At 40.7% G+C, this 21,459-nt stretch overlaps 1 protein-coding gene across 2 annotated transcripts in view; it reads left to right on the forward strand.

The window, feature by feature from the left end:
• erap1 (endoplasmic reticulum aminopeptidase 1) overlaps positions 1-21,459 on the forward strand; it is a 37,558-nt gene that overhangs the window by 2,677 nt on the left and 13,422 nt on the right. The window contains exons 1-10 of one of the 2 annotated variants that reach the window (XM_012968052.3): positions 2,885-3,271; positions 10,351-10,902; positions 11,909-12,047; positions 13,199-13,333; positions 13,537-13,657; positions 15,467-15,621; positions 16,896-17,009; positions 17,627-17,758; positions 19,423-19,554; positions 19,920-19,976. In XM_012968052.3, the coding sequence (XP_012823506.1) occupies positions 10,382-10,902; positions 11,909-12,047; positions 13,199-13,333; positions 13,537-13,657; positions 15,467-15,621; positions 16,896-17,009; positions 17,627-17,758; positions 19,423-19,554; positions 19,920-19,976 (1,506 nt within the window). In that variant the 5' untranslated portion in view covers positions 2,885-3,271; positions 10,351-10,381. Of the gene's footprint in view, positions 1-2,884; positions 3,272-10,350; positions 10,903-11,908; positions 12,048-13,198; positions 13,334-13,536; positions 13,658-15,466; positions 15,622-16,895; positions 17,010-17,626; positions 17,759-19,422; positions 19,555-19,919; positions 19,977-21,459 lie in introns of those variants that run through there. The other variant, XM_002933429.2, reaches the window with a different exon arrangement.

Below are 21,459 nucleotides of genomic sequence, written 5' to 3' on the forward strand. Positions count from 1 at the left end.
CTCAATGATTGCTAAGACTTTTGGGAAAATACCTTGTGGACCGACGAGACAAAAGTTGAACCTTTTGGAAGGTGTGTGTCCCGTTACATCTGGCGTAAAAGTAACACAGCATTTCAGAAAAAGGACATCATACCAACAGTAAAATATGGTGGTGGTAGTGTGATGGTCTGGGGTTGTTTTGCTGCTTCAGGACCTGGAAGGCTTGCTGTGATAGATGGAACCATGAATTCTACTGTCTACCAAAAAATCCTGAAGGAGAATGTCCGGCCATCTGTTTGTCAACTCAAGCTGAAGCGATCTTGGGTGCTGCAGCAGGACAATGACCCAAAACACACCAGCAAATCCACCTCTGAATGGCTGAAGAAAAACAAAATGAAGACTTTGGAGTGGCCTAGTCAAAGTCCTGACCTGAATCCTATTGAGATGTTGTGGCATGACCTTAAAAAGGCAGTTCATGCTAGAAAACCCTCAAATAAAGCTGAATTACAACAATTCTGCAAAGATGAGTGGGCCAAAATTCCTCCAGAGCACTGTAAAAGACTCGTTGCAAGTTATCGCAAACGCTTGATTGCAGTTATTGCTGCTAAGGGTGGCCCAACCAGTTATTACTTTTTCACACAGGACCATGTAGGTTTGGATTTTTTTTCTCCCTAAATAATAAAAACCCTAATTTAAAAACTGCATTTTGTGTTTACTTGTGTTATCTTTGACTAATAGTTAAATGTGTTTGATGATCAGAAACATTTTGTGTGACAAACATGCAAAAGAATAAGAAATCAGGAAGGGGGCAAATAGTTTTTCACACCACTGTAGCTCGTCTCAAATACAATAAAGGCCTGCACAGTTATTGTAACGGGGTGTGTAGTCACCCCTAACCCCATGACACTTGTTTATAATGAACAATATACAATGAGCTGCATAAATCAAGTGTTCACAACATTAAAATCAAGCTTGTAGCTGGTACCTTCTCAGTTTATTCTGCAGGTAGGCTTATCTGAAAAAAGATTACGGAATTATCTGTGAGCCGAGTTAATACCTTGTTATCGTCCTCCTCCTTTCATCCTGTGAAAAACACCATATTGTTACCTTTAGCAGTAACCAGTAGCATGTTGCCTTTTTGCTAATCAGCAGAATACAAAAATGAATATAGCTAATTCATTTTTTTCTGATACACTTATGCAGTCAGATTCTTGTGCGAAAATAATAGCTTAGCATGTGGGCCAGATGTTCAAAATACATTCTACCCACAAGAATAGCCAGATTTCACTAATCAATCATATTAATCTAGGATTGTTAGGTATGTGCAGTTCTATTTCCAGCCAGCCACATACTGTACATAGTGCACATGGTCGTCAAGATTTTCAGTCAGGAGTGGCCAGCAGTAATCTGCGAGAAAAGACATTTTTACTCAAATTGATTCTTCTTGATAGTTAATGTTAACATTATTTTTAACATATGATAACAAGAAGTAATTTACATAAATATTTCCCATATCAATTCTTACCACTTTTCTTGCTTATTGTGTCAGGCCAAAAGTGCTGGAAGACGTCACTGGTGAAATGCCACTACTTAGTGCTGGTGAGCTGTTGGGGAATTAGTCTACGAGTAGTTATTTCAGATAGCACTTCTTCTTTTTCCTTGCCTTAATACTGCTCCATATTTTGGGGTATATTTCTGTGTTAGAACAGTAAAGTTCAGTAATCTGTCAGCATCTGTCACTAACCTAAAGAAATGAAAATGTAATATGTGTATAGATGTATGTGTGTAGTATATTACTTTTCTGGTGTAATTTGAGCAGAAGTTTATTTGTGTGTTTTGTATTTCGTATTTAAAGAGGAACTCTGGCTTCTGAACCAACATTTTTAAAAAGGCCCAAACAACACAGAAACTCCTAATATACGTATCACTGCAATCTGTTCCTTCAAAAAGTAAGAATAGAATTTTTTATGCTGAAATCCAGCTGCAAAACTGTTCTTCTCTTTCTGCATCATTTGAAATCCTGGCAGGGGAGGAGGGACTAAAACATGGACGTTACAAATAATAATAACTTGTAATAAAATTGTAACTCCACAGTTTACAGACAGCATGCAAGAACTACATAACCCATGCATTGAACTGTGAAGTTTCTTTCCTTATTGACATCATGTGTGCAGGGATTTCGAGGGATACAGGCTGAAGGTAGGCTGAGGACAGTTAAGTAATGTTGAATGTCAAAGTAGCCAGCCAGATCAGCAGCAGAACAAGGGGCAGGTTTAGGTAACTGTTCCAAACCAAATTATTACATTAAAAATCATGAAAAGGCTGCATATTTGTAATTTGATGTATATTGCAAAGTTGCAGGTGAAATTATGTTTACTTTTCAAAAATCTTAAATTGTGTGTGGGTTCAGTTCCCCTTTAATTATGGTAACCATATGCTGGCTTGGATTGATAGATTGAGGTGCCAGGGACCTCTGGCAGACCAATAACCATGGCTCCTCTCATTAAAAGGAGTGAGTTCTAACCCCAAACCACCTTTTAGAATTCTTTCAGTGACTCTTTTTCTATATTTTGCCTTCATTTCTTACATCTCTGCTACCCTTATGGCCTTGACTCCTTAAATTGTTCTCTAGAAATGAGGTGTCAAACCCCAAATTGTAGGCAGTGTGTCAGGGTTCTCTGAAAATGTCAATTAGAAGTGTTGCAGAACACTTCAATCACCACACCTAGGGAAAATTGGGGGAATACCAGGGAAGTGTGGGATACGCAAAACTTGGCCTGACTAGAATGCTGGAAAAACGATGAATTTCAGGAAGTGATGCTTCTGAATCTTATTAAAGCAGATCCTACATAAAGATGATACGTAGTTCTGTGCCTTTAATTGCTCGGCTTTCATTTTACACCTCCAGCCGTTCATTTTACTTCCCATAAGTGCTAGGCGAAAGCTTACAGTGAAGGGTATCTGTGTGAGTAGATGAAACATTTTGCTTCTAATAAATGGAATGTGGGCAAATCTCACAGAATTATATACATGTGTCTTTGCACTTTTCTCATGTTATAAACAATCCTGTTTTCCTACGTTTGGAACTGATCCAGCTACTGAAGAGAAAGTGAAAGTAAATGCAGGCAGTTTGCCTGGGCCGAGGGCACTGCTACACTGAATATATATTTCTATCCTTCAAGTCTCCCCCCCAACACACACACATTGTGTGCATGGGAGAAATAGCCTTCACTTGTCGGAGCCTTACTATACTGGAATACAAGAGAGGCTTAAGGGTGGACTTTTATTTTTGGTAAGTTCCTAATATGATTATGAATCGTGTATAATGTGTAAGATCTGTTCCCAGGCCCTTATAACTTATATATCTTTATAGCTATTGCCATACATACTGTACATGTATTGTCTCTTTCCAGGTGAGCATTGCTAGCAGCAGTTCCTGTAAAGTCAGACTACAAATGTTTATCCATGAAACATCTGGTATAAATTGTTATGTGGCAATTACCTGTTTATAAAGATACCGACCAGTGCTGTCTTTAATGGCTACAGGGCCTGTTGCTAAGCATCCTTTGTATAAAGGGATGTTGTTAAACTACACCCCTGATAACCTTTTCCTATAACTGGATGCTGAAATTGGTTCTGCTACAATAGGCGAAGGCCTGTTAGGTGGGCAATACATAAAGCATAGCTGTAGCCTTGCAATATCTATTTCCCACCCCATAACTTCCTAACCACAACTGCTGCCCTATAGGGTCTTGCCTATGTCTATGTGTGATTTTCTCACTGGCTTTATAAATTCACTAACAAAGATCATATTTCTTTCTGTTCTAAATAAATTCAGCCCTGCTGCTTAGTACTTTGTGCATGTTTATGCAGGAATTCTGTTCCATAATTCCAGTGCCTTGGGTTCTGGATGTGCTTGTATGTTTTTATACATTTTCTGGCTGATGATAAATTGTAGCAATGAACAACTAGTTGTACGGGAGGAAGAAATAGCAGATTACTTTCACTTTAATGACACTGATAAACTTACGATTTATTTAGAAAACAGTTTTCTTTGCATTTGCTGCCTTTCAAAACTGTTTTATGGCAGGTTTCCCTGTCCTTTCGAACATACTGGCATCATTCATGGTATTTGCCTGTATTAGGCTTTAGCTTTACTTCCTGGCTCACTCCATGTGACCGCAGCCATTTTAGGCAGGTGCAGTACAGGAGACGTGTGTCTGGAAATACTAGTACTTCACGTTTTTCTGTCACAGATATCATATTCTATGCATATTACTGTATTGCAAAAAATAATGTATCTAAGGTAAAATGTCTTTTTAGATGCAAGAATGATTCTATAATAACTAGCATGTTCTACTAAACACCCAGCATATTGCCTAGGAGTAGGCCATGAAATACTGACACTGTATCATAACATTGTCTTTGCATGCTTTTTATAGTTTTGCCTTAAAAGTATTTGCTGGATCCCCATGTCCCTCTATGAGGGGGCGGCCATATTTGTGCAGCAGGAGGCCGTTAGTATTAAAAGCTATAACTGACAGGCTGAGAAGGGACAGTCAGGTTGGCAAAACAGACAGGTTTAGGAACTTAAGTAACAATTACTTAGAGCAGCCCTATCATTGAAAATGATCAACATGACTTATAGGGAACTTTTATGTACATTAAGATTTTGAAAAGTATTGTATGGGATCCGTTATCCGGAAACCCGTAATCCAGAAAGTTACGAGTTACAGAAAGGCCGTCTCCTATAAACTTCATTATAAGCAAATAATTCTTATTTTTAAAAATGATTTCCTTTTTCTCTGTAATAATAAAACAGAACCTTGTACTTGATCCCAAATAAGTTATAATTAATCCTTATTGGACGCAAAACAACCCAATTGGGTTTATTCAATATTTAAATGATTTTTACCAGACTGAAGTTATGGAGATCCAAATTACGGAAAGACCCCTTATCCGGAAAACAACAGATCCCGAGCATTCTGGATAACAGGTCCCATACCTGTACTTTAAGGGCAGGGGTACACGGGGAGATTAGTCGTGCCGCAACAAATCTCTGTTGTCGCGGGCGACTAATCTCCCTGCAATGTCACCCCACCGGCTAGAATCTAAATCGCTGGTGGTATGGCATACACAGCGCCGTGATTTGCCGAAGTCGCCTTAAGAGGAAACTTTGGTTGACTTAGGTAAATCACGGCGCCGCGTATGTCATCCCACCAGCGATGTACATTCTAGCCGGTGGGATGGCATTGCGGGGAGATTAGTTGCCCGCGACTAATCTCCCCGTGTGTCACTGCCCTAATACTGACTGCTGTAGCAGGGTGTAGGGTTAAGACACACAGGGCGATTAGTTCCTGCAGCTTTTTAAAAAGTTGCAGTGACTGATTGACAGGCATGAATAATTGAAGTCCCGTGTGACTAACCACCCCGTCTGGAATTGACAGACGTCTTTCTGTCTAGTTTTCAAGGAAACACTGACATTACTACTTGAATAAATGAAACAAAATTACATATTATTCCTGTGATGTTCTTTAAGGACTGTTCTTTCTTATCATGAATATATTATACATGGGTGTAGAAGATACAGTAAAGAACCCAACAGAATATTTTGCATGTGAGTGGGGGTTACAGGGTGTATTATTTGGATCAGCTGTAGAAATCGATACTAACTAACTAGTAGGTAGCATTAAAGGGGTTGTTCACCTTTGAGTTAACTTCTAGTATGATTTAGAGAGTAATATTCTGAGACAATTTGCAACTGATCTTTATTTTGTATTATTTGTGGGGTTTTTTTAATTTCACTTTTTCTTTGGCAACTTTTTAGTCAGTTATCTAGTTGCTACGGTTCACATTACCTTAGCAACCAGGGAGCTGTTTGAATGAGGGACAAAAATATTTATAGGAAAGAAAAATAGGAATAGAAAAAAAAGTAAAAGAACAGTAAGAATAACATAAAATTGTAGCCTCACAGAGCAATAGTTTTTGGTTGCTGGGGTCAGTGACCCCCATTTAAGAGTCATAAGTCATAAGTCAAAAAACTAGACAAGATATAGAATGAAGACGAATTGAAAAGTTGCTTAGAATTGGCCATTCTAAAACATATTAAAAGTTCTCTGGTAAACAACCACCTCTTTAAAGGGGTTGTTTACCTTTAAGTTAACCTTTAGACTGATACAGAGTAATATTCAGAGACAATTTGTAATTGGTCTTCATTTTTCATTATTTGTGTTTTTTTTAATTATATTGCTTTTTGTTCAGCATGGCACCAGTTTGGAATTTTAGCAGTTATCTGGTTGCTAGGGTTCAAATTGCCTTAGAAACCAGGGAGTGGTTTGAATGAGAGACTGATATATTTATATGGAAGTACCCGAATAGAAAAATGAGGAATAAAAAGTAACAATAACAATAAAATTGTAGGGTCACAGAGCAATAGCTTTTTGGCTGCTGGGGTCAGTGACCCCCATTTGAAAGAGTGAGAAGAAGAAGGCAAAGAATTCAAAAACTTTAAAAAATTAAGACCAGTTGAAAAGTTGCTTACAACTGACCATTCTAAAACATACTAAAAGTTAACTTAAAGGTGAACCACCCCTTTAAAATGTTTGCTTGTTAGAAGCGAACATCTGTTTCTCTGCCGTCTCAGGGGAACACAGGGAACATATGGGGTATAGCTCCACCCTCCAGGAGGCAGGACACTTGATTAGCATATTGAAGGGGCGTGCCAGGTGCCGGCTTTACCCCTCCACTGTACCCAATCCAATCAGTTTTTAAAGTGTCCTGCTTCCAGGAGGATGGACAGCTAGGTCCATCCTTTGGTCAGGGCCCAGCCCTGACACCCGGGGTGATACCAGGAGCAGGGTTACCTGCGACCTAGATGGTTAGCCCCCTACGAGGGAAACCCACCGGGGTCGACGTTTATCCCTTAGGGGAATACACAGACCACCCAGACATTCCTGCAACCGCTCCCCCTACCTAGAGCATAGCAGAGGGTCTGACCGGTGAGGCGCATCGGTAAGTACTGGCATGCCCCTGCCTCGAGGCTGTTCCCAGCTTGACTCGCGCAGCCCGCGTATGGAAGGGGGGTTCCCCCCCTCTGCAGGCTGGCTCCGGACAGGGTGCGCGCTGCCCGCGCACGCTCACGGGGCTTCCGCTGGCCGTTCCGGCCACGGGAGATTGAGCGCAGTCCCGCCAACGGCGCTTCCACCCGCCATACCAGCGCGTGTGCAGGAAGTGATGCACAACCACGCGCATCCCTGACTTGGCGCCAATTCAGTGGAACGCATACCACTTCCTCTCTCACAGCGCACCAGACAGCGGCAGTCTCACTGCTTACAGCAGCACTCCTGTTCTAACTGACAAACAGAGGCTGACAGGCTGCACGGTCTTCCCTTACTCCTACCCCTTCCAAACACCATGGCAGAAGGTAGGTCAGGGGGGCTATTCCCCAGGGCAGGGGGCAAAGCACCCAAGGCAGCACAGGTGACATTTTTCTCCTGCAATAAATGCCAAAATAAGATCCCAGGGGGGCAGGTTGACCCGCTATGCAGATCCTGCTCCAAGGATCAGGAAACTACCCCTGCCCCAGAAGGTAACCCCAGCCTGGCCACAGCACAACCCGTGGAACTTCCCCAAGAGGGCACATCCTCAGCAGCCGCGGCGGGTCCCCCGGCTGAACCACCACCCCCCCTATGGGCGGTCCAATTATCCCAGTCACTGGCATCCCTTCAGGGACTCCCCTCCCTCGCTGACTCCCTGGGAAAGGCACTGACCAAACTTACTAGCAAATCCAGCCACAAGCGCAAGCGATCAGGAGACGGCAGAGGTGAGGCCAATACCCATAGCCCCTCTGATGTCTCCTCCGGGGAACTGGGCCCCTCAGGTTCCGAAGGGGAATTACCTCCTTCCGATATCTCTTCAGGGGAAGAGGAGGATGAGGAAGAGAGTCATGATAAAAACAGAGACACTCATCACGACATCAACGGCATCATCACGGGGGTGATCGAGATATTGAACATTTCACAGACAGCTGAAGCACAGTCTCATCCTACAAGCCTTTTTAAAAGACAACACAAGTCACCGGTCATCTTTCCTTCACATGACCAGCTCAATAACATAATACAGGATGAATGGAACTCCCCCGAAAGAAAATTCCAAGCCACCAGAAAAGTCATATCCATTTTCCAAGGACCTGATGGACAAGTGGAGTATTCCCCCATCTGTGGATGCCCCAGTCTCCAGGTTATCCAAGTCTACAACACTCCCAGTTACAGACGCAGCGGCCTTCAAGGACCCCTCGGACAGGCATCTCAAGGGATTCCTAAGAGCAGTCTTCACCTCCTCCGGCTCAGCCTTGCGCCCAGCCTTAGCCTCGGCATGGGTAAGCAGAGCCATACAAGCCTGGTCCGAATCTCTCCTCAGGGGACTTGAAGACGGAACTCCCAGATCGGAATTAATATCGTCTGTCCGGTCAATAGGCGACGCTTCAGCCTACATATGTGATGCAACTCTGGAAGACGGTATTCCTCACGGCAATATCCTCGGCGAGGCGAGTATCCGAGTTGGGCGCACCATGCGCCGCACCATTCCTGATTTTTCACAAAGATAAAGCAGTCCTACGCACAATTCCATCTTTTCTACCAAAGGTGGTGTCTTCCTTTCATGTGAACCAGGAGATCATGGTACCGTCCTTGTGCCCGAACCCCAAAAACGACAAGGAACGACGACTACACAGTCTGGACGTTCTGAGAGCCCTTCGCAAATATACTGAGAGAACTAGGGCATTCCGTCGCTGTCAATCGCTCTTCGTCATTCCCTCCGGCCCCCGACGAGGTCAGGCAGCCTCCAAGACATCAATCGCAAGATGGATCACAGAGACCATTCGAAGAGCTTACCTAAGCAAGGGCAAACCGTTACCAAATGGTATCAGAGCTCACTCTACGAGAGCGATTGGGGCCTCCTGGGCGTGGCACAACTCGGCATCCTTGGACCAGATCTGCAGAGCAGCCACCTGGTCCTCTGTACATACCTTCACAAAATTTTACAGAATAGATACCTTTGCATCTGCCGAAGCCTCCTTCGGACGCAAAGTGCTGCACGCCGTGGTGCAGTAATATGTCTAAACACTAAAACAGTATCCCACCCTGTTCTTCCTGGGGCTGCTTTGTTAAGTCCCCATATGTTCCCTGTGTCCCCCTGAGACGGAAGAGAAAATAGGATTTTGTTACTCATCCGTTTCTCTGCAAGTCGATAGGGGGACACAGGGCTTCCCGCCCGTTATTTAATACATTCCGTGACCACGTTGGTCAGCAGTTGGAATAGTTCTTCTGTTACCTGTTACCTGTTCTGCATATTATTGCTAGTTTTCTGATACTGTAGCAGTATTTCTTTGATACAAACTGATTGGATTGGGTACAGTGGAGGGGTAAAGCCGGCACCTGGCACGCCCCTTCAATTTGCTAATCAAGTGTCCTGCCTCCTGGAGGGTGGAGCTATACCCCATATGTTCCCTGTGTCCCCCTATCGACTTGCAGAGAAACGGATTTAACGGTGAGTAACAAAATCCTATTTTGCTGTGGGTTACTAAAGCTGGAATAAACTTTGCATCTGTTTATAAGTCACGAAAGGGGCTGGGGTTCCCCTAAATATTACATTTATAGAAATGACAGGAAATGAAACTGAACTTCAGGCATCCCCAGATCAATTGAATCATTAGAGGTTACAGGTGACAATCAAAGCTCAAGGATAAAAACCTTAGCCAATAAAATACCTAATGGTATTTTATTGGCTTCGTTATTAAAAATGATACCTTATGCCAAAGTTAATAATAGGCAAGTAAAGATAACAGGGAGGCTAAAATATTTTAGGGAAAATGCTTTCAACCTTGCAACAGATAGGAAAGTACTCAAACAGCGAGAGTTTCAGTGGGAGAGCTGTAGTACGGTTATATTCAGTGTTCCCTTTAGGCTGTTTGGGCAGCAAGGAAGAGTAAGGATCAGGGAAAGGATGGCACTGCCAGTGATGGGCCTAAGCTCAGATACACAAGTTATATCATGGGCTGCTACCACTGGACTGATTGGCAGCAGAATATAAGCAGAGCACAGTATGCAGAGGAATAAGCCTCTTTATTTACAATGGGTGATGTTCACTCTTTAGATTATAATAATGTATAAACAATGAAACAAATAGTTTGATATGTATACATACATACCTACACACTCAGTAGCACTCCTTTGCCAGTAGCAACCTATTAGCAATTAGCTATGAACAGTCTGTTACTTAGTGCACTAGTGCAGTTTGCTACCTATGGTCATTAAGCCTCATCCTACACAATTTTTTCTTTCTTAATTCATTTTTACATTTTTTTTCTTTCAGAGTTACCTTTATAAACAACCAAGGAAGGAAAATGCTGAGCACTGCTATAAAGCCACGAAGAATAAAGGACCTGCCATTGTGCTTTGTGGTTGTGTATTTAATGTGCATATCTTTCAGTATTCAGCCTGCCTTAGCTGCTAGCAAGGCTTTAGACAATGCTGAAATGTTCCCTTGGAAGAACCTAAGGTTACCTACATTTGCAGCTCCTTTGCACTATGACCTTCTAATCCACCCTAATCTAACCACTCTTACATTTAGTGGCCTCACCAAGGTTACAGTTACAGTAACCCAAAAAACTAGCTTTTTGGTCCTTCATAGTAAACACCTGGAAATTACAAAGACAACTATAAAGAGAAAACTTGGAAAGGATCCAGTGCTTCAGGACCTATTGCTGCGAGAGCACCCTGTGAATGAGCAAATTGCACTTCTGGCTGCTGATCCATTGATTCCTGGAGAAAATTATACAATCTACATTGAATATAATGCCAACCTTTCAAAGAATTTTCGTGGGTTTTATAAAAGCACCTACAAAACCAAAGATGGAGAGGTCAGGTATGTCTATATTGAAATACCGTACTGCCATTACATAAGTTAATGTAGATGCTGCATTCTAAAAAAAAGGATATATTTTTTGTGTTCAGATATATAATACAAAAAGATAAACTCATTATTTATCTTTTAAAAGCATATTTTTTCAAATTACTTTTTTCAAAAGCTACCCAATATATGATGACTTCATAATGAAAGTTTAAATAGTTCTTCTGTTAAGTACAGCCTCATATAAATAAATGTATGTACTCCTTTTACACTATCTGGATGAAGATGATTCTTCTCTATTGGATCCTCAGTATTATGTCTGTAAGCACTGCATGGGTAGTCATCCTGTTTAACAGTAAAGGAGTGGGGCTAGGTACTCAGATTATAGTGTTTGTGTGTGTGTTGTGCCATTTGTCACGTTTAGAAACAGTAATATTCCATTGTTCCACGTCACAATAAATGACCACTTTTATTTAAGTCCTGTGAGTGCAGAATCTATCTTTATGGTTTATGTGATATCTGACATACTGCACCCAGGCACAATAGCTCCAGAATTATACGTGAGTGCCTGTATTACCATGTATCAAATGTATTTGAGCATAGTGCTTTGCCACAGCCCACCAGTGCATGGGAACAAATATTGCCCATAACGTGATATTCAAATGCAATGACATTAATTGGTTGGTGGAGGATTTTGGAAGTCGTAATATAACAACTGCTGGTTAACCTTCATGCCAGTCATGGTAGCGTTTGCACAGTTATAGTGCTGGGTCCCAGTTTTATGAGTTGTAGGAGCCTAAAGATGAATTTAGTGGGAGACTTGGGGGCACATTTACTAATCCACAAACGTCCGAAAAGCGTCCGAATGCGTTTTTTTCGTAATGATCGGTATTTTGCGATTTTTTTCGTAAATTGACGCGACTTTTTCGTAGCCGTTATGACTTTTTTGTAAATTGTCGCAACTTTTTCGTAGCCATTACAACTTGCGTGAATTGTCGCTCTTTGTCAATCTTTTTTTTAGAGTACTTGCATCAACCCAATTTGAGCCAACAGCGGCAAGAACAGCTTTCCCATGTTTCGATGAGCCTGCCTTCAAAGCTAGCTTCTCAATTCAGATAAGAAGAGAACCAAAGCACCACGCTGTGTCTAACATGCCTGTAGTAGGTATCTCTAGTGCGCATGTCTACAGTTTAGGATATTTTTTCATTTACTGATCCATCTTCAGAATAAACTGAACATTTTCAAGCTCATTTATATTTTTGGTTATTCTGAAGTTAGTTAAGATGTATTCCTTAGTAATTAAGCTACTAGTTATGTTTGTGTTTTGTTTGTAAGAGATGCCATTCCTCATTTAATAAATACACACAAAGAAATTACTGTTCCACGGGTAATCTGCTATGTAGGCACAAATGGATAAATACTGGACCAAAAAGAAGTGCAAATATTGCCTTATCTATAACAAAGTTAAACAAGCAATATTAGCTAACCCACAGGGCAGGTTACCAAAAATCATTGTCAGTTGTGGAAATCGCACACAAAATCACTAATGCAATTATGAGATTTTGTGTTATTAAGAAAAAGTAAGGAAAAAAGCATTTTTTAAGGTGCCATAAAAATTAGTTGGAAGTGGATGTTCACCATTGTGGCAAGTGAAAATTGTGTTTTTCTACACTAAAAAACACATTCATGATATTATATAAATATGCAACACAGTGCAACACACAGTGTTGGGAAAGTCAAGAATTTAAACTGTAAGCACTGAAGCACTGAAGTCATAAATATGCTTTAACCCCAGTGTAGATCAGCACCCATAAATAGAATATGTAAAAATATATATATTTATACAGGTATCTATTATCTGGGAACCAATTATCCAGAAAGCTCTAAATTATGGAAAGGCAGTCTCCCATAGACTCCCTTCAAATCAAATAATTAACATTTTAAAAAATAATTTTCTCTGTAAGGATAAAACAGTACCTTGAACTTAATTCCCACTAAGATATAATTAATCCTTATTGGGGGCAAAACATTCCCTTTGGGTTTTATTCATGTTTAAATGATTTTTCAGTATGGAGATCCAAATTACAGAAAGATCCCATATCCAGAAAACCCCAGGTCCCAAGCATTCTGAATTGCAGATCCCATACCTGTATATTTAAAATATGGGAAAAAGTTAAGATCTGCATGGTATAGATGTAAGGCAGTTTTGAAGGGAACTAGCAGGCACACAAAGGAGAGTATGTGAATACATGTACTGGATGAACTCATTTAATCATTTACTGGTAGCTGATAATTTCCTTCTCTTCTATAGGTGAAGACTGTGAATATTGGAGGGGGGCTGCTTGAGGACCATTTTGCTGCTAGTGTGAAGATGAGCACATACTTAGTGGCTTTCATTGTCTCAGACTTTAAATCAATCAGTCAAGTGACAAATCATGGAGTTAGGGTAAGTGTTACTAACAGCTACACATGCTGAACATCATGTTGATGACATGTTAAAAAGTATTATATATGCCCTAAAATCTTAATTATTTTTAGATGCTTCAAAAAACTGGGCACATTGTGGCTGCCTCATACTATTCCAAATAAATAAACTGTTGCAGGAGATGCATGCAAAACCATTAATCAGTTCTCTGCTGCCCTTTACAGATTTCCGTGTATGCTACTCCAGAGAAGATAGATCAAGCAGAGTATGCCCTGAAGGCAGCTGTAAAATTGTTGGACTTTTATGAAGACTACTTCAACATTTCGTACCCTTTGCCAAAACAGGGTAATGCAGTGGATTTGCTTGTTTTTATAATATTATTGTGGGCCAAATTCATTACTGCCAATGGCATTCTCAGTTCTATAGGGAAAGTTAAAGGGAAGGAAAGTCATTTTGGCATTTTACTGCCAACAGATTCACCACATTAGTGTCACCTAGAATGCTATATTTATTCTGCAGAAAGCATTACCATACCTGAGTAAAGAGCCCTAGAAGCTTTCTCTGTTTAAGATTGCAGCTGCCATTTTAGCTTGGCGTTCATAGCTTCCTGCTTGCAGTCTAGCTGTTATAGCTCAGATTACACATTCCTAAGGGTGGGGGGAGTGAGTTTTATGAATTCTTATGGGAGGGGGGTGGGAGCAGGAGATGAGAGAACTGGGCAGACTCTGGCCCCAAGAATGAAGGATTTTTCGGAGAGAGGAAGTCAGATACCCTAAGAACATGTTTACAAAAAAGACAAGAAATCCTGTCTTTTGTTAGGAGACTTAGTGCAGTCAGAGTACTCAGAGTACATATGGCTGTATTTACATAGACCAGTGCTGTCCAACTTCTGTGGTACCGAGGGCCGGAGTTTTTCCAGCCTCCGTGGTGGAGGGCCGATAATGGAAGCTAGTTTTGACCACTCCCCTTTTTAAAACCACACCCACTTAAAACCACACCCATGTTATTGCATGACCATAGCCATATTAATGTTAGTAGTACAGCAAAAATCTGCCATACTCTGCCTTCCCTACCCTGCCTGTGTGTGCCATACTCTGCCTTCCCTACCCTGCCTGTGTGTGCCATACTCTGCCTTCCCTACCCTTTGTACACAAAACACAGAAAGAAATCGCCAGTGCTCGGTCTAACCCACGCTGTAGCGTTGACCAGCTGCTAGAAACACACTATTATGCCAGCCCTCGGTCTAACCCACAATCTGGAGTTGACCATCTGCTATAGACGATAAAAAGCTATTAATTATACACAAAGAGAAAGAAAGTTTGCCAGCGCTTAATTTGCCTTTTAAATTATTTTTAAAGGCAAACTAAGCGCTGGCAAACTTTCTTTCCCTACCCTGCCTGTGTGTGCCATACTCTGCCTGCCCTACCCTGCCTGTGTGTGCCATACTCTGCCTTCCCTACCCTGCCTGTGTGTATGGCCACATACAGGCAGCATAGGTCAGGCAGAGTATGGCACACACAGGCAGCCTACAGTGACACAATGCTGGCACTGCTCCTACAGTCTGCACAATAACTATATATTAAAAAACTTTTTAATTGCTGTACCACCACAGTATATGTTCTTTTTATAGTGTGCAGGGTTTATTTGTGGGTTTCAGACACCTGGTCTGAGGTGTGAACAGGGGAACAATATGGGTGATTAGAGCCTGAGCCTGAGGTGTGAACATTGCAGGGGGTGAACAATGCAGAAACTAAAAGGTGTGAACAACACAGGGGATTATATTTTGAAACAATACAGGGGGATTACAGCCTGAATCTGAGGTGTTAACCATGCAGGGGGGGCAGTACTGATACCATTTAAAGCTTACACAAAGGTAAGCCATCAAAGCAGCCAGACAGGTGGGGGGCCACACAGAGGGGGGTCGCGGGCCGCCAGTTGGACAGCACTGACATAGACCTTAGTTTTTACCTTTCCTTCTCCCTTAAGGAAATAAAGAGGAAGGTGTTATCTAGGGCTTTTCTTTTTTATGTATCCACGGGACTATAAGTTGGTTGACCCATAAACAGGGATAGGGCATGTGTATTTTATAATACCCTTCATGGGTATTTTACAGAATCCTGTACTCAATGCTTTTTTTAATGTCTTATCTTAAAGATCTGGCTGCAATACCTGATTTTCAGTCTGGCGCTATGGAAAACTGGGGTCTGACAACCTACAGGGAGTCTGCGTTGCTTCATGATCCAAAAACATCAACCGCATCGCATAAACTCTGGGTTACTATGATAATAGCTCATGAGCTGGCACATCAGGTTAGTAGTCAATTATGGATTTCAGATTTATAATGAACCATTAAATTATAGATAATTAATCCCAACATGAATCTGCTATTCTTTATCTATAGCAACTCAGTTTTGGATGTTTATTTGGCCTCATTGTTTTGCAGCACTAATTTGAGTGTCTATTCATAGGGGCCATCTGTTTGCAGCACACACCCACGTGTGCATCTTACCTTTGATGACATGACAGTGCCAATCGTTTGCATTAATCAATACTGCATGTGGATGAAACATGTTGAGATGCGGAGTGCTAGGGATATGACAGTTTCTGGCCTTTTGTGCTGGAGAAAATGGGTCCTCCACTTTTTTGCATAGTGAAAGAAAATACCTAAGAAAATTCGAAGCAACTTTTCAACTTTCCAAACTTTGCCTTAGGCGCACACAGAGTTTGGCCCAGCACTGTACATAGCTTACAAATTTTTAATGGTTCTGACATTTGTTTGTAAATGTAATTGCTATTAAAAGCATTACCTGTATGATTGTTTACATTGCTTAAATGCTTAGAATTAAATTCTCTTAACTAACTGCAATGTTAGCAATATTTATTCTACCAAGGAATAGAATGCCAAAGCCTTATCATTTGTATTTAGTCACAGTAAATGTTATGTAAAGGTGGGCAGAAGGTCAGAAAGGTCAGATTTAAGCTGCCAATTCGAGTCCTATAGACCGATTCTGCAGCTTATCTGCTTGTGTATGGGGCCCGCCAGCATATATGGCCACCTTAACGGAATAGTTCAATGTAAAAATAGACAGACTGCGCAAAATAAAAAATGTTTTCAATATAGTTAGGTAGGCAAAAATGTAATCTATAAAGGCTGGAGTGGGCAGATGTCTAACATAAAGGCCAGAACACTACTTCCTGCTTTCAGCTTCCTGCTTTTTAATGACTTGAGCGGAGGCCATATGGGACATAACTGTTGAGTTAGTTTGCATTTGCATCTGACCTACATGCTCACAACTAACTGAACAGTTATGTCCCATGTGGCCCCCCTAAAGTCACTGACTAACTAAGAGGTTAGAGAGCTGAAAGGAGGAAGTAGAGTGGTGGCTATAATGTTAGACATGCACTCACTCCAGTCTTTATAGATTACATTTTTGCCTAACTAACTATATTACAAATATTTTTTATTTTGCACAGTCTGTTTTACCCAGTTTCATTTACACTAAACTGTTCCTTTAAGACAGAAGGGAACACAGTCTGTGAATATATTGCAGGTTAATGTTAACACAAGCTTTCTTTTCATTAGTGGTTTGGGAATCTGGTAACGATGGAATGGTGGAATGACCTTTGGCTTAATGAAGGCTTTGCTAAGTTTATGGAATATGTTTCTGTCAGAGTTACCTATCCAGAGCTGCAAGTGGTAAGTAAACTTACTGGTTATACAGTGCAACCCACACATATTGTTGTATTTGTTATGCTGTACAATGTGTGTTGACATCCAAAACAGTTCATAGCTTTAGCACCTTACTTTAATATATGTAGGGTGAAGGAATAACTGAAGAATGGCACTTACTGGGCCCGGGGTTTCATGGTTATAGCTACTGTGTCAGCTAAATGTCTTGCACCAGAGTTAGATTGTATGTTTTTACAGGGCAGGGAGCTTTTACTGTAAGGCGAGCCACCCCTTTAAATCATTTTTTACAGGGAAAGGAAATAAAAAATGTTTATTCTTTTTTTTAAGTTTTGCAGACAGTTTCTCTGCTCAGCTTGATATTTAACCTATATACAACCTTCCTTTCTAGGCAATAGTCTAACATTCAGGCTTTTATATGCCATGAATTGAATTTGTTGCAAACAAATAAACAGATATTCAGTATTGTTCTAAATAAAGCTCACCGGGCCACCTTGGCTACAGGTTCAATATATATACATTAATCAGTATTCACAAATACTTAAAATTCAGCAACATGATATTGTGATTGGCTGGTTGGAACCAATTGGTCTTATTTCAAGCGCATCATTTGTTTTTGCCTTCAGGAGGATTATTTCCTGGACAAATGCTTTCGGGCTATGGATGTTGACTCACTGAACTCCTCTCATGCTGTATCTACACCTGTGGAGAATCCAGAAGAGATACAAGAAATGTTTGATGAGGTCTCATATGATAAGGTACAATATTGGGGTTGCAATAATAACAGGTTAAGGCAATGTTATGTGATGGTGGGGTCAGGGAGAAACCCATTTTATATACTATGTACTCCTAATGTATAATGTTTATTAATTGTGCTAAATTTAATCTGTTTTCCCATTTCTTGTATTTCTGTTATTCTGATCTATTAAAGTGTATACTAAAATTTGTAAGGAGGTTGAATGTAGGAAATGTAATATTAATATAGGGCAATGAATTCAAGCACAGCCTTGCAACCCATATTTCCTTATTTACTTCTTTATCTTTTTGAAGTAGTAATGTACCTTTTGTGTTCATGAGAATAATGTTTTATCCATAACTACTCCTTATGGCTTTCTTAAGCTCTGCTCAAAGATTTCACTTTCCTTCCACACCTTATTTCTTTATTTCCTGGGCCTCTTATCTGGGGTTTCTCTCTTTGGTTTCACTTCCTTGTCTCCATTCCTTGTTTATTCTCAGTTCTCCAGCCCTTTTGCTGCACCCACATCCCGGTTCCCAAGAGCTGACCACACCTTCTCTTTTCCTGGTTGCCTTTCACCCCCTTTCTTCAGAAGTTGCCTACTTTCTTGTTTGTCAAGCCCCTCTCTTCAATGACTTTACAGCCATTCTACTATATGGACTTAAAGGGTTAAATCCCCTGCCCGATCCTTACCCACATTTTACAGTAGCTGTTCCCTGTCACTTTCTAACAACTGTCTCGTTCTTCTCTCCAGTCTGGTCCACTGCCAGTTGCTTCTTAAAGTGGACCTGTCACCCTAAGGAATAATTACAAGTTGTATTCTATTGTGTTTGTCAAGCAAAATAAACTTCAATTACACTATATACATTTTTTGAAACTTATTTACTTCAGCACTGGAATTCACCATTGCATAAAACAGGCAGGCGCCATTTTGTGGACACTGTTATTAAGGCAAGCTGTGCACCCTGCCAAAATCTTGTTTATGTGCCAGTATGGGGGGGGGACCTGATACCTATACCTTTGCACTGGTTACACAATTACATGGTGAGGAGGGAGGGGGAATGTGAGGAGTGTAGTAACATCTAAGAAGTTCTGAATTGAAAGTGAAAGTAACTGTCTGCCCCACCCCTTTGCCTAAGGCATAGAGGCGGGTCAGGCAATATATGATTGACAGCTGGGACTTTTAAATGCTTATATAATGGGTATAGATATGTTAATAAAAAAATGACTTTGGGTTACATGTTTAATTTGAAAATGGCTTTTACTATACAGCTTTTTATGTCTGGGTGACAGGTCCACTTTAATCCCTTCTTTGTAACAGTTGTCTGGTTCCAGTTGCCCACCCCTCTCTCCAGCCACTGTACCCTGCTTCTCTGCCCTGCCAGTCTAGCTCTTCTCTGCAACACTTTGGCTCCTGTGCCCAGCCCCCCTCATCATCTAGCAGATTCTAGCCCCCCAATCTTTTCCCATTACACATTTAACCTCTTAGCCTCATTAAACTGTTATAAGAACTTGTATTTTGGATAAAAATAAAGCCCTTATGGAATAAAGTACTGCAAACAAAAATATTAATTATACACACTGCTTATGACTCTGTAATGACAATTTTAATTAACAAATAATATACTAAGTAAGAATATTGCATATTGTGTAATGGGCTCCATTCTGTCCCCTCATATTTTTTAGGGTGCTTGCATTCTTAATATGCTGATGGACTACATGGGTGCAGAAAGCTTTGAAGCTGGAATTGTGGATTATTTACGTCGTTATAGTTACCGCAATGCTAGGAATGAAGACCTGTGGAACAGCATGACGGATGTAAGTAAAGTTTATTATCATTTATTATAGTTTTTACATAGGCATTCTTGGCCAAAATTTCTCCCTACAGGTAGGAAAGTAACGTAATCTTTGGTGTTGGAAGAACTTGTGCCCTTTGAGGGAGGAGGGTGTTCCATCCATCGCTAGTTACTTTGTCAGACGAACCTTTTAATAGGGGCACTTTTCCTTGAGAATATCTGCAGACTTGTTAATGTTAAATGGATATAATTTATCAGTTAGATTATGTTTATTGCAGTCGCCCTTTTACTTGTAGAATAGATACATTGCTTGTAGTATAGACACATTATTTGTAGTATAGACACTGCGTTTGCATTGATTAAACTGTGGTGTGTTCTTTCCCTAAGGTTTGCCCTTCAGATGAGACAAACAGTGGATATTGTACAAAGACTCGCCAAACATCTGTAAGTTGTCCAGGATCCATTAAAAAATCATCACAATCCAGCTGATAGAGCTTCATATCCCCCAGGGCTTGCAGCATTAAAGGCACCATGCCAATTTCTCCCCTGTTTATTAGTGCTCAGTGCAGAGCCATACTTGGCTACAAAACTGGTAAATGCATGGTGGTACACATCCCCATCCACACAAAGCACCAATACTATCCTTGAAGCCCAAATAATGTGTACCTGTGAGGCGCTTAGGAATCTACTGTACCAAGGCACCAAGAGTCACAAAACTGCCATCTCAAACCTGAATAACAGCACTTCAGTACTTCCCCTGGGAAGACAATCACTGCTCCGGTTTTATACCCTCTGGCACAACCCACAACTTTCTCAATTACTCTCTGTACCAGACCCACAGCTATGAGCTAAATACATCAAATACCTGGATTAAGTGATAACAGGGTGAAATACTTCCCTATAACACTCTAAAGGCCAGATTCGAATTACCTAACTGGATGCACAATTATTTTTAGTTACGCCACACACTCAAAACTTTGTTGGGTCAATCTGATATTAATATGACCCCTCAAAGATTAGGAGAGATTCTCTTCAGCCCCTCACTTAATATACCTGTCTCCCAATTCTACTCCTTACTAAACAAACCAAGGAAAACTGGTGTTACAACTGTACGAAAAATGGTTAAGAGATATACCACATCTCACTAGAAATGTGGAATACTATTATTGAATCTCATAGTACAGTACTAAATCTCATAGTATCAGTTCTAAAAATAAAGATATCTACACAGGACGTATTTGACCCCTCATAAGCAGCACTTAATAAATGCAGACATACCTGACAGCTGCCCCAAATGCAATCACTCACCTGTGGATTTTATGCACATTTACTAATCCACGAACGTCCGAAAAGCATCCGAATGCGTTTTTTTCGTAATGACCGGTATTTTGCGACTTTTTCGTGAATTTTTCGAGCGCAATATGAAAAAGTCGCGACAATTCGCGAAAGTCGTAATGGCTATGAAAAAGTCACGACAATTCACAAAAGTCATAATGGCTATGAAAAAGTCGTGGCAATTCACGAAAGTCATAATGGCTATGAAAAAGTCGCGACAATTCACGAAAGTCAAAATGGCTATGAAAAAGACGCGACAATTCACGAAAGTCATAATGGCTATGAAAAAGTTGTGAAAATTAACGAAATTTGTATTGGCTATGAAAAAGACGCGACAATTCGCGCAAGTCGTAACGGTTACGAAAAAGTCGCAACAATTTACGAAAAAGTCGTAATGGCGACGAAAAAAATCGCAAAAAATACGAAAAAGTCACAAAATGTTCGTTTTCCAATCCGATATTTTTCTCATTCGGATTCGGATTCGTGGATTAGTAAATCAGCCCCTTAGTCTGGCAATGCCCAGCCATTCAAAAATATTTGTTGTTGGTCAGAGAGAAAATCAGCCAACTACTGGCACTTATTGACCTTGCCC

This window comes from Xenopus tropicalis, chromosome 1, assembly GCF_000004195.4.
Source record: "Xenopus tropicalis strain Nigerian chromosome 1, UCB_Xtro_10.0, whole genome shotgun sequence".
Lineage (NCBI taxonomy): Eukaryota > Metazoa > Chordata > Amphibia > Anura > Pipidae > Xenopus > Xenopus tropicalis.